Genomic DNA, 13,747 nt, shown 5'->3' with positions numbered 1-13,747 from the left:
CCTGTTCTGTATTACACTAGAGGTGAACTTCACAATGCAAACACGGAGTAGCGGGGCCTGCATACTGAAAGCAATTTGTCTTGGGTAATCCCATTGTGGTACTGGGAGAGAGTAATAAAGATATATGGGTCACGGGAAGATATACTGCTGGAGAGCCACAATAACATTAAGAGACACAAAGTAAACCTCGCTAATTGGTGCTGGCAAGGTTCAAGCCATCCTCAATCAGATCACTCCACACATCACGGGATCCATCACGGCCCTTATATATTTAACTCTATTGTTGCTGGAGGACAAAACAGAAATGCAGCTGACTAGCAAATAATGGCCACTGTTTTATCATATTTTCTATAGCACAGGAACAAAGTACAATCAACCACTTCATGTCTAGTCATAGGCAGAAGCTTCCACTTCTGGTTTTCATTCCCTATGTACAAGAATATAACTGCTATAATACTGCTCCTATGTACAAGAATATAACTGCTATAATACTGCTCCTATGTACAAGAATATAACTGCTATAATACTGCTCCTATGTACAAGAATATAACTACTATAATACTGCCTCCTATGTACAAGACTATAACTACTATAATACTGCTCCTATGTACAATAATATAACTACTATAATACTGCCTCCTATGTACAAGAATATAACTACTATAATACTGCTCCTATGTACAAGAATATAACTACTATAATACTGCCCCTATGTACAAGAATATAACTACTATAATACTGCCCCTATGTACAAGAATATAACTACTATAATACTGCACCTATGTACAAGAATATAACTATTATAATACTGCCTCCTGTGTACAAGAATATAACTACTATAATACTGCCTCCTATGTACAGGAATATAGCTACTATAATACTGCCTCCTATGTACAAGAATATAACTGCTATAATACTGCCTCCTGTGTACAAGAATATGGACCTGAATGAGTCTCCACTCTTGCACTGTCTCTCCCTCCATTATCCAGCCATGTGGCAGTGGTTTGGCAGTATATAGGGAGGACTGTAGGTGCAGGTTGTCTCATCACTTTATAAAGTCTTTTATACACTTTGCTCAGGTCTGGATTCTGGTCATTAATTATTTCAGAAGATAATTTTAATACTTGAATGATACAAATGATTCACTGAATAATCAACACTTCCGCAGTTACACTTTCTGTGCGAATAATGTCGTCTAACAGTAAAATTTGGTAAAAAATAAAAAAATACCCCTAATATATGATAAAGTAAATGTTCACTAAACTTAATTACTGATGATCGCACATGAGGCAGAGATTACAGATTCACGCGTTTTGGGGACAAGTTTGTAATAACTTTACAGCTAGTGCTGAAAATGTTAGCAGATTTCTTCCACCACCTGCTCGGAGTCTATCGCTCTCCTTGTCGTCGGGGCTGTGTACTCGTTCCTGCGTATCTGTCCCGGCTACAAACACAAAACTGCAGAATTCAGCTTCCTATATCTTAAAGAGGTCTGGGCTGCTCTCCTGACAGGTCTGCTTTGAAAAAAAACACATTTGCATCCCCACTGAATTAAAAACGCTGGGGCATCTTTTCTTAGAGCTCCTCAATAATTCCTCCTGGAAATTATGAGCAGAATAATGAGGGTTCCTTCTCACAATCGTCACCTATTAGGCAAGTGGAGAAAAACCTACAGAGAGCACATTGCACTGACTGAGTGCGCTGATGTGAAAGGGGCACCATGCAATTCCACATTTTACCTGTGGAGGTGCTGCAGGGGAAACTATCACTTGCTGCCAGGTTCCTCAATAGATTGCTGTAGGTCTGCTGTGATTTCTAATATACTTTGTATTTCAAGATCTCCGTTTGGTGTCAGCTACCAAACACTTCTAACAGCTGAGGGTTTGTCACTGTGCCATCCAGTCTGGACAATCCTTTGCGAGCTGAAGAGTCTAGACTGCGGACGGACACATTGTAACAAACTGTCAGCACAGGAGAGAGGGATCTGTACTGCTGATGTGTTTAGCTCACAGAAGATCGTCTGGACTCGATACATTGTAACCAGTCCCCAGCTGTGAGATGTATTTGATCTGCACATGATCCACCAGTAAGATTCACTAAAACCTTTGTCTCCCAGGTCATGCTGAAATCATCCAGAACACGCGACAAGGAGGCACGGCCATGCTGACGGAGGATATTCAGCTGAATCTTATAAAGATCTGTTTCTGGGAAACCTGGGTAATGACCAATATGGCTGCCACCCAGGCTCTTGAATAGCAAACAAATGCATTCATCAGTACTGCTTCCTAACTATAGGAAAGCTGGGTAACAACTCATATAAACAATCTCCAATCCTACATTCATTTCCCTGATATTCAATCTAAAACCTGCTCCTAGTTTCAGACTTCTCAAATGATTGTGTCCTTTCCAGTGGTACATGCTGGATATGAGACCTGTGTGACCAGGATGCTGCTGCCTTTCCTAGCCCTCACCTATCAGCACAGCTTCCAGATTTGCCCTTGTATTGTCAATCACTGATGCTGAGGGGGGTGTGATTCCATATCCCCTTTACCTGCAGAGATTGCAGTGCGTGCTCTGCTTTCTATCTACATTTGTACATAGCCTATGTGACTCTGTTCCTCCTGAAAACTCCCTTGGGTCTGTTTTCCACTATCTACAGCCTACCCTCGCCCCTTGGACATTCTCCTCCCTCTCCACACTCAGATCAGTCACGTACAACCTTAACCCCTCCCTGCTCCAACACTGGAACAGACAGAGCCATCAGACACAGGAGCTCTGCTGGATTTATGTCAGATTCTGCAGCACCGGCAGCTAGGTGAAGGACTTACACACACTCTGCACACGCCAAATGGTTGGAAATCTTTAATGAAGACTGTAGAAAGTTGCTTCATTTTGCATTTATGAAGCTAATGAACAATAAAATAAAAAAGGGTAAGGTTATTCACAGCCTTTAACGTCATAAAACAAATACCTTTCAGGGCATGCTGGGAGATGCAGTTTTGAGACCATGGCTTTGGCTGCAATGGTCTGCTAGACCAGGGTTTCCCAACCAGTGTGCCTCCAGCTGTTGCAAAACTACAACTCCCAGCATGCCTGGACAGTCTTTGGCTGTGCGGGCATGCGGGGAGTTGTAGTTTTGCAACAGCTGGAGGCACACTGGTTGGGAAACACTGTGCTAGATGAGTGGTCCTTGATGGCAAGTATGCATAAGCACATGAAGGAACTATAAACTTGTCACTGAAAACCTTGGTGGTCTTCTGGAGAGGTTTTGTCACGAGGGTATCGAGAACCACGCCTGACTCCGTTATACCCGGGGTCAGGAAGTCGCAGCGGTTGGCTGCACGCTCTATTTAAGATAGGGCTGTTTTCCTTATGGTAGCTTTCTGGGTTTGCTTTGCAAACCCTTTTGGCTCACTCAGGGATCCGTAGCTCCTTCTCCTCAGCTGTTCCTTGTCCAGCACTCCCAAACCTCCTTATATTCCTCTCTCACACTTCTCTGGTTGCCAGAGATAGAGCTTCCTGCCTGGACATCTATTCTGACCCACTGGAGCTGTGTTGCTGCGTTCTCGGATGGTTGTTTCAGAACGCTACCCTCCGGATCCCTGTTGGACCTTTGTGGACTGCTGTGGTCGCCCACCTGGGTGTTTGTGTTTGTTTGTATTTGTCTGTCCTCTCCCTGGTGTTTCCCTCTTAGTGCAGTGGTGCGGACTAGTGATCCCACCGGCCCGTTCACTATCTAGGGCTCATTTCAGGGAAAGCCAGGGTTTAAGCACGTGATCGCCGCACGGGTGAGGAACCCGTCTAGGGACGTCAGGGCAGTCAGGTGCCAGCCGCAAGGTGAGTTAGGGGTCACCACCTTTCCCTCTCCCTTGGGCAGGGCTTTCCCTGTTTTCCTCCCTGTGTGTGACGCCGGTCATTACAGGTTTGTATACACCTATGTTTCATATAGGGAAACAGTCAGTAGGGTAGGAGGATGGTCACTGCTGATGGTTAGCTGTCTGAGACCTCTGTACACCCTGGAGTATACTTGTAATCGGTGGGGTTCAGATCAGAGTAGAGCTGCCCTGCAGGATGGGCCACAATGTAGTTGGCATGGCGTTCCAGGGATCACCGCTGCTAATTGGCGGTGGTCCCCCACAATCCCACCCTGAAAAACTATCTAATCAATATAGAAAGCATCTCATGCTATAAAAACCCTACCAGGGCTACAGGACGCCATAGAGGGGGTGGTACTACTACATTCGACCAACCACAGACGCAGCCTCTCCTGCATTTTTATGGCCAGCTTGTAATGGCACAACTGGCCTCTGCAGGGGTAAACTACGTCCGATCGCAGCGATTCTCCCCCCCCCCCCCCCCCCGCCGATACTTGACAGGGGCTTTCAGCGGCGGGTCCCGCGGTGCAGTACAGATGTATTTTGTAAGTGGATCTTACAGTCGTCATGATTAAAAAGACAAGCGGTGACCTTCTCGGTAAACAACAAATAGGAAGGGAAGAAAAGTAAGTTGCATTCCCGTGGGGCGTCCGCGAGCAGCGCTGCCGCTAACACAAGCTGACAATTTTCTCATCTCATTTTCGGTGAGCTTCTGCGGGGAGCGTCGCTGGCAGCTGGGCTCTTGCGCACGCCTTTAATCAGGAATACGGCTTCTCTGGACATGCTAATGGGAATGAGAGCTCCTCTGCCTCAGACATCAGGCTCAATAAGCGCAGATGACTTCTGGTACAGGCTGGCAAGACCCCTCCAGGGACACGCGGCCCCTTCCCCTGTGGCGTCAGTACGTGCTGTTTAACCGCGCACGGGCCACCCGCTGGACTAACGGGCATCTCACACATCCGCGGTGACAGGCCGGAAAGTACATTGTGTCCGTAAAGTCGATTTGTCATCATTTGCATTTTATTTCAAGGTTATTTGTAGGATTTCTAGACTCCGACGAGGAGATACAACTTATTTATTTTATGCACTTCTATAGCGCTGCTATATTCCACAGAGCTTTGCAGGCATGACCATGGACGCTCAGGCTCCCTCCTGGCAGCCTCCGACACTGCAGCAAGTCCGGGCCATTTACCCCCCCCCCCCGACCAGGTGCATTATCAGTTATTTTAGTTCAGCTATGTCAATAATTTTTGCGCCTTTTATTAAGTGATACATGGGGCTTTATTTTTATGTCATTTTTATTTTACTATTTTATTTTTTATAACCATAAAAAAAAAGTTTTTCATGTTTTTTAATCTTTCTTTTGTTAACAGCACATAAGGGTCAAACACTTTTGGAGGACATTTAACATTACCTTTTAAAAAAAAATATGTATTGCTGATTTCTCTTGTAAATGGAACTGACATATTGGCGGGGGGGGATACAGACCCCAGAGAGGTTGTGCATCACTGTAATGCCTCACTGCACAGCTGATCTGAGTCTGCTATGACCCAGCAGCTCATGCTGCTACCCAGCCACCAGCAATCGCATGACCACTAGGACACGAGCAGAAAGCGGCTTTGCCACTCCCTGATCTCTATATCCAGCCGTCCCTGCCTTCTCTATGGAGACTGGTACTGGACCAGTGTTTACCCGATTGGCGGTCTGGCCCCCGCCTAAGGCTCTTTCGGACAGATTCGGCAGCACCAACCAGTTACCTGTAATTTCTCTAGTTGGCCTTCATTGTGGTTGCGCCCTATTTGGTGCAACCCTAATAGGTGAGCATAATTAACTCCCTTGTGTTTAGAGGACACTGGTTTTTTTTACGTACTCACCCTATGAGCTCCTTTCTCTTTTTGTGGCCATCACTTTCTCTATTTTAGAGCCCTGCTGTCACTGACAATTAGCATGCAGCCACGATCTCTGCAAGGACGTTGGGAAAGGTCCATGTACAGATAAGTGCTGATCCCCAAACATAGTCAACGGGAGGTGGGCAAGCGGTTAAAAAAAGAAAACGAAAAATAAAAATCTACAATCCATCGAGAACGGACGAGAGACTGAGCATGCACACTGCTGTTCCATACATACTCTAAGGGATGGTGCTGTACTCCAGCAGTCCAGGCTTTGAATGAAGTGGCAGCGTGCATGCTTAAACGTTGTGCCATTTAAAATGGGGGTGGGGGGTTGGACCCCCACCTATCCCGTTCATAAGCACTTACCGTTTATGTTATTATGGTCTCTAGTACACTGCTACATCACTCTGCCACACCAGTCTCCAGTATGCTACTAAAACTCTACTACACCGCTCTACTATACCAGTTTTCAGTATACTGCCACAACTCTACTACATCAGTCTCCAGTAGGCTGCTAAAACTCTGCTACATCTCTCTGCTATACCAGTCTCCAGTACGCTGCTACAAGTCTGCTACATCTCTCTGCTTCTCCAGTGTTTAGAACAACTTTACTACATCAGTCTTCTGTATTAGATCTCCAGCTCCGCTACACCAGCCTGCTCCATCAGTCTTGCAGCTCTGCTGCACCAGTCTCGCCTGTCCACGTTGCTCGAGGTCCGCTCTTTCTGACGAGCGGCTTAGCGTCACCAGGTGAGGACATAACACATGGAAACAGAAACTATGGCTGGGGCGGGGTGATGACCGGGGCTCACACATACACACTCATCCAGCTGCTCTGTGGAAATCCAGGTGTCTGCTGTCGGCCATCGCAATCATGTCTTATCAGACAACAGCTGATGAATGGTCATTCTAGCACAACCCCTTTAAGGGTATGTTCACACATGTTGCAAAAATGTATGCAGCTACACAATCTGTTCAATGTGCGTGGATTACTGCAAGTCCACTCGGATAAATGCAACCGGCTCAGAAATTTCTGCAACAAATCTGTTGTGTGTGAATTCTGACAGTTTTCGGACCTAAAAAAGTTTCAAAAAAAATTGTGACATTTTGCACAGAAATTAGCAAAATGCAAAATAAGTTTCAGCATTTTACTCTAACAGAATTTTGATTTATGAAACACTAGTCCGTGTGCCGCTGAAGCAACGCGTCCTCCCTCGCTAGAAGAACAATTGAGCATGTTTGCATGCTAGGAGTTGTAGTTTCATAGCACCTATCTTTGTGGCATGTCACTACTTTACAAGATGGGAATATCCCTTTAAGAGTCCATCTCTTATTCCTTCCGTGAATTGCTGAAGTTTTTGATCACTCTCACAGAATCGGAGCCGAACAGTGAATTCCTATTTTCTGAACAAAACTCCTTGAATGAGGGAAGCGGCGTCGCAGTCATCGGCTGTATGAAAAGGGCAGGAAGGAGCAGAAAAATTATATTCACTCAATTGCCCATGAAAACAACTCAAACAGATCCAGCGATGCCTCCAACAGATCCACTCCAGGCAGAATTCATCTACTGCCTATTGTATGTCAGGAACGTGGCTGGAACAAGTCAGGTGACCTCTGCTGGCAAGCGGAAACGTCTGCAGCATCATCTTTCTGTTTAGGCCTCATGCACAACACGACTGTTGCGTTTTTTGCAGTTCGCAAACCGCGATCTGCAAAAACCGGAAGCCGCCCGTGTGCCTTCCGCAATTTGCTCCCTATGTGGTCAAACTAACCTATTATCTCCATTTCCCGAGCCAGTGCAATTACAGCGATATCATATTTGTATACTTTTTCTTGCGTCTTAAAAAATAAAGTGCAACTGCCGTTTCATATTTTTATACCCTAATGACGGGGAGGAGGCGCCCAGCCCCGAGTGGACGGGGAGGAGGAGCACAGCCCCGAGTGGACGGGGAGGAGGAGCCCAGCCCCGAGTGGACGGGGAGGAGGAGCCCAGCACCGAGTGGACGGGGAGGAGGAGCCCAGCCCCGAGTGGACGGGGAGGAGGAGCCCAGCCCCGAGTGGACGGGGAGGAGGAGCCCAGCCCCGAGTGGACGGGGAGGAGGAGCCCAGCCCCGAGTGGACGGGGAGGAGGAGCCCAGCCCCGAGCGGACGGGGAGGAGGAGCCCAGCCCCGAGCGGACGGGGAGGAGGAGCCCAGCCCCGAGCGGACGGGGAGGAGGAGCCCAGCCCCGAGCGGACGGGGAGGAGGAGCCCAGCCCCGAGCGGACGGGGAGGAGGAGCCCAGCCCCGAGCGGACGGGGAGGAGGAGCCCAGCCCCGAGCGGACGGGGAGGAGGAGCCCAGCCCCGAGCGGACGGGGAGGAGGAGCCCAGCCCCGAGCGGACGGGGAGGAGGAGCCCAGCCCCGAGCGGACGGGGAGGAGGAGCCCAGCCCCGAGCGGACGGGGAGGAGGAGCCCAGCCCCGAGCGGACGGGGAGGAGGAGCCCAGCCCCGAGCGGACGGGGAGGAGGCGCCCAGCCCCGAGCGGACGGGGAGGAGGCGCCCAGCCCCGAGTGGACGGGGAGGAGGCGCCCAGCCCCGAGTGGACTGGGAGGAGGAGCACAGCCCCGAGTGGACTGGGAGGAGAAGCACAGCCCCGAGTGGACTGGGAGGAGAAGCACAGCCCCGAGTGCCTGGAAGGAGGAGCACAGCCCTGAGTGCCTGGGAGAGGACTGGGAGGTGGAACACAGCCCTGAGTGCAGGGGCGAGGACTTGGAGGAGGAGCACAGCCCTGAGTGCCTGGGAGAGCACTGGGAGGAGGAGCACAGCCCTGAGTGCCTGGGCTCCGCAGAAAGTGGAGGTGGGAGGGAATGCTGCTTTAGATGCTGCTTTCTTCTGAATAGTAGCAGCTAGAAACATGCAACTGGTCTTGTTTGAAAGCTGACATTCAAGACCAGAATGACAGCTAAAGTCCAAGCAACAGAGGAGAAATCACTAAAATTTAGTCGGGAATAATCGGGGGTAAAACCTGCTTTTACATTCACTTTCAGTTGCACTCACTGCATCCCGATTTCAGTAATATCTTTCCCTGTATTGAACATATTGCTGTCATTCTGGTATTGTCTGAAAGCTTGAAATATCAGCTTTCAAACAATGCAAAGCCCATATCTGGTACTAAACCAAAGATATGAGCAGATAAAGCAGCCCCCTTCCTCTCTGTCAGTGTGGAGGAGAATGAGGAAGGAGCTGCAGAGCTGACAGGAGGAGAGAAAGGTAGTAAAAAAATATTTAGAAATGTAGAAATGTGACATCAGTGTAGTGACCCACATAATCAAATTATGTTATTATTACTACACACTAAATGCCGTAAAAAAAATCCACAAAATAATGTAAAAATTTCAGGATTGTTTTCTCCCTAAAAATAAAATAATAAAAGTTATTTAATACACTATATATACACCCCAAAATGGTTCCTAAAAACCTTTTAATGTAGCTATTAAGAGGCTAAAACAAATGCCGATTTCATGTAATGCAGGGCTTGTCTCTGGTTAGCTGTATGTGAGAGGATACACACTGCTTTGGGGTAGTGGGGCAAGTTATCTGCATTCTGATTGGTCTTGTCTGATCTGGTTAGCTGTATGTGAAAGGATACACTGCTCTGGGGTAGTAGGGGAGGTTATCTGCATTCTGATTGGTTTTGTCTGTCTCTGATTAGCAGTATGTGAGAGGATAAACACTGCTCTGGGGTAGTGACTGGGAGGTTACCTGCATTCTGATTAGTCTGTCTATGGTTAGCTGTATGTGAGAGAATACACATTGCTCTGGGGTAGTGGGGGAGGTTATCTGCATTCTGATTGGTCTTGTCTGATCTGGTTAGCTGTATGTGAGAGGATACACACTTCTCTGGGGTAGGCAAGGAGGTTATCTGCATTCCGATTGGTTTTGTCTGTCTCTGATTAGCTGTATGTGAGAGGATAAACACTGCTCTGGGGTAGTGACTGGGAGGTTACCTGCATTCTGATTAGTCTGTCTATGGTTAGCTGTATGTGAGAGAATACACATTGCTCTGGGGTAGTGGGGGAGGTTATCTGCATTCTGATTGGTCTTGTCTGATCTGGTTAGCTGTATGTGAGAGGATACACACTTCTCTGGGGTAGGCGAGGAGGTTATCTGCATTCCGATTGGTTTTGTCTGTCTCTGATTAGCTGTATGTGAGAGGATAAACACTGCTCTGGGGTCATGGCGGAGGTTATCTGCATTCTGGTCCTGCTAGTTCATGTGAGGAGAGCAAGGGGTTATGGGAAGTGAGGAAAATACAGAATGGCCTCAAGAAAAGGCAAAGATCATCACAGGAAGTGCAGCAGACACAATCTTAGGAAGATGCAGAAATAGAGGCACAGAGAAATAGAGTTGCTAAGGGCTGAATACAGACACCAGAAAGGTAAAATAAACTGAAAAATAAAGCTTCATGAATATCTTCCCTTCAGCATCACATATGTTAGGAATTCCATTTTTGGTAGTGAAATGGCAGTTACACTATAAATTTAGGTCTATGGAGTTTTATCAGAGCTATATTTTTGCGGGACGATCTGTAGTTTTTATTGATGCGATTTTGGAATATATGTGACTTTTGATCACTTTTTTTTCAATTTTTTTGGGGAAGGGAAGCGATGAAAAAATGGCAAATCGGCTCTTTATTTTTTTTTCCCCGTTACATCATATGGAATAACTATTTTTATATTTTACAATTTCAGGCATTTTTGAATGCAGCAATGCCTAATATTTTTTTTTTCATTATTTAAATTTAAATTTTGGGGATAGGGGGATGATTTAAATTTTTACATGTACACATGGAGGTTGTGAAGGGGTTAAAGGGAATCTGTCACCACATACCTCGAACTTAAACCTTCCCCGTTTTCAGATGTCCGCTTGCCGGCATATTTCCATGTTGTTGGTCCCATCTTCATATGTGCCTCCAATCCAGAGAAATAGGCGTTATACATGTATGCTAATGAGCCCCTTAGTGCAACGAGGGTGTTACCGTTACACTTTATGCTCCGCTCATCTTTTTTCCAAGCTACGCCCTCCAATGCTTTGACAGAGCTAGGCACGTTTGGCGCATGCACATTACATGGCTGAAGAATTTCAGCACATCGGCGGCTTGACACTTGTACTTTGTAAATGGACATTAAATTACTGTGAAATCTGTTTAATCCGTCAACCAATAATCCAGACAGTTTGAAGACAAAGCAGACCGGGCATGGGGAAAGCATCAGGATATCGCTCAGGTTTTTTCTGAAAGTTTTTAAGTCTTAGTCTACTTTCACACTGGCGTTTTGGTTTCCGTTTGTGAGATCCGTTTCAGGGATCTCACCAGCGGTCCAAAACAGATCAGTTTTGTCCTAATGCATTCTGAATGGAAAAGGATCCGCTCAGAATGAATCATATGTTTGCCTCCGATCAGCCTCCATTCCGCTCTAGAGGCTGCTTGCAGCGTTTTAGTGTCCGTCTGACGATGCGGAGGCAAACGGATCCGTTCTGACACACAATGTAAGTCAATGGGGATGGATCCGTTTTCACTGACACAATGCAAAACGGATCCGTCCCCCATTGACTTTCAATGGTGTTCAAGACTGATCCGTTTTAGCAATGTTTAAGATAATACTAACGGTTTTATTATCGGTGCAGATCCATGACGGATCCGCACCAAACGCGAGTGTGAGAGTAGCCTTAGGCTGGTTTCACACGGGCGTTGCGGAAAAATGTGCGGGTGCGTTGCGGAAACACCCGCGATTTTTCCGCGCGAGTGCAAAACATTGTCATGCGTTTTGCACTCGCGTGAGAAAAATCGCGCATGTTTGGTACCCAAACCCGAACTTCTTCAAAGAAGTTCGGGCTTGGGATTGATGTTCTGTAGATTCTATTATTTTCCCTTATAACATGGTTATAAGGGAAAATAATAGCATTCTGAATACAGAATGCTTAGTATAATAGCGCTGGAAGGGTTAAAAAAATAATAAAAACGTTAACTCACCTTATCCCCATGATCGTGTAGTTCCCGGTCGGTCTCTTCTTTAGCTGTGGGCTTGGGCTGAATGACCTTTGGTGATGTCAGATCACATGCTCCAATCACATGGTCCATCACCATGGTGATGGAGCATGTGATCTGACATCACCACAGGTCCTTTAGTCACAGCTAAAGAAGAGACCGACCGGGAACTAGGCGATCATGGGGATAAGGTGAGTTAACTTTTTTATTTTTTTTAACCCTCCCAGCACTATTATACTAAGCATTCTGTAGTCAGAATGCTATTATTTTCCCTTATAACCATGTTATAAGGGAAAATAATACAGTGAATAGACTGTCACCTAGAACCCATGCGTGGAAATCGCACCGCATCCGCACTTGCTTGCGGATGCTTGCGATTTTCACGCAACCCCATTCATTTCTATGGGGCCTGCGTTACGTGAAAAACGCTGAATATAGAACATGCTGCGATTTTCACGCAACGCATAAGTGATGCGTGAAAATCACCGCTCATGTGAACAGCCCCATAGAAATGAATGGGTCAGGATTCAGTGCGGGTGCAATGCGTTCAACAAACGCATCGCACCCGCGCGGAAATCTCGCCCGTGTGAAAGGGGCCTTAGACTTAAGTTTGATAGAACTTTCTATGACTGTCCCATAATCCGACACCTGTAAATCCCCAATGTTGTCGGACTGAACCCTTCATTTCGGAGGTAATGAAGATGTGTAGACAGGAAAGATACGGACATCTCCATCAGCCTTACCTTCTGAGCCTCCCTCACGCAGCTCCGATACTCTTTGGCGAGGTGGCCGCAGTTGAGAAGCTCCTGGCGGTTTTCTGTGTAGCACTTGAGGATATCAGACTGAAGATTCATGCAAACCGGGTCGTAACTTCTCTTCCTGGAAAGAAAAGGAAAAGGGTATGAACAGAAACCATCCAGCACCAGGGACAGCGCTGCAGCGTCGCTATATTCCATGGCACAGCACAATCTATTACCGCAAACCACATCATGTGTCAAATTATCTTACATTCTGGATTATCAGGCAAAAATCTGTAGGTATGTGCAGAATACAGAGAGACAGAATACAGAAAACAGTGAATGCACAAGAAAGAAATGGAGTTCATTGAAAGGACGTGCCCAAAATATAACAATCCCGACATAAAAACTGCGTGGTTTAGGAATCTCGTTTTTACACGCCCTGTTAGGTAATCTGGAGGTGATAGAGGAAAGTTCTCTGTTCAGGTATGTTGTCATCTTGGCCAAAAAACATCGCTCTCTCTCTGGAGGACCTCTCCTCTACTGTTTTACACTGACAACTCATTGATTTAGAAGGACACTGTGTAATACTTCATTTCTCCAGCGGTGGCGCTGCAGGAAAACACCATTAACCAGGTTTCCTAAAGAATTGCAGTTGATCGCTGGAGGAAACTCTGCTTATTATCAAAGGGCCCTTCTAACAAGTATGGATTATCCAAAGCAGAAAACCGCCTTTAAAGTGGGTTTCCAAAACTTTTTAACTGTTGACCTATCCTCTGGATAAGTCATCAGTATCTGATGTGGGTCCAAAACCCTGGACCCTCCTTGATCAGCTGTTCGCACTCCTGTAAGTGCCTTCTCGCAGCTGTCCTAGCGAATGGGGCTAAGCTGTGATACAAAGCGCGGGCACTATACAATGGATGGCGCTGTGCTTGGTGAGCTGAGAAAAGGCCGCAGTGCTTACAGGAGTGCCGCTGCCTTCTCAAATAGCTGATCAGCAGGAGTCCCCGGGTGTCGGACCCCACCAATCAGATTCTAATGACCTATCCAGAGGACAGGTCAACAGTTAAAAGACTCCCTACAGTGGAGCAGTGAACCCGGGGGTACCAGACGTGCGTCTAACACAACAGTTCAGAGAACCTACTGCGTCTGGGGCTCCGGAGCAGACGGACGGTCACTGCTCCTCTGATAACGAAGCTGCATCAGCAGAAAAAGGC

The 13,747-nt window shown here is 46.9% G+C and overlaps 1 protein-coding gene across 3 annotated transcripts in view; it reads right to left on the bottom strand.

Moving 5' to 3' along the window:
• CHCHD6 (coiled-coil-helix-coiled-coil-helix domain containing 6) overlaps positions 1–13,747 on the bottom strand; it is a 226,176-nt gene that overhangs the window by 61,209 nt on the left and 151,220 nt on the right. For all 3 annotated transcript variants that reach the window (XM_044301385.1, XM_044301387.1, XM_044301386.1), the window contains one exon: positions 12,537–12,672. In XM_044301385.1, coding sequence (XP_044157320.1) covers positions 12,537–12,672 — 136 coding nt within the window. The remainder of the gene's footprint in view (positions 1–12,536; positions 12,673–13,747) is intronic.

The sequence above is a fragment of the Bufo gargarizans genome, chromosome 7 (genome assembly GCF_014858855.1).
Source record: "Bufo gargarizans isolate SCDJY-AF-19 chromosome 7, ASM1485885v1, whole genome shotgun sequence".
Classification (NCBI taxonomy): domain Eukaryota; kingdom Metazoa; phylum Chordata; class Amphibia; order Anura; family Bufonidae; genus Bufo; species Bufo gargarizans.
The sequence above is the reverse complement of the archived record's forward strand: the minus strand, read 5'-3'. Positions and strand labels throughout refer to the sequence as shown.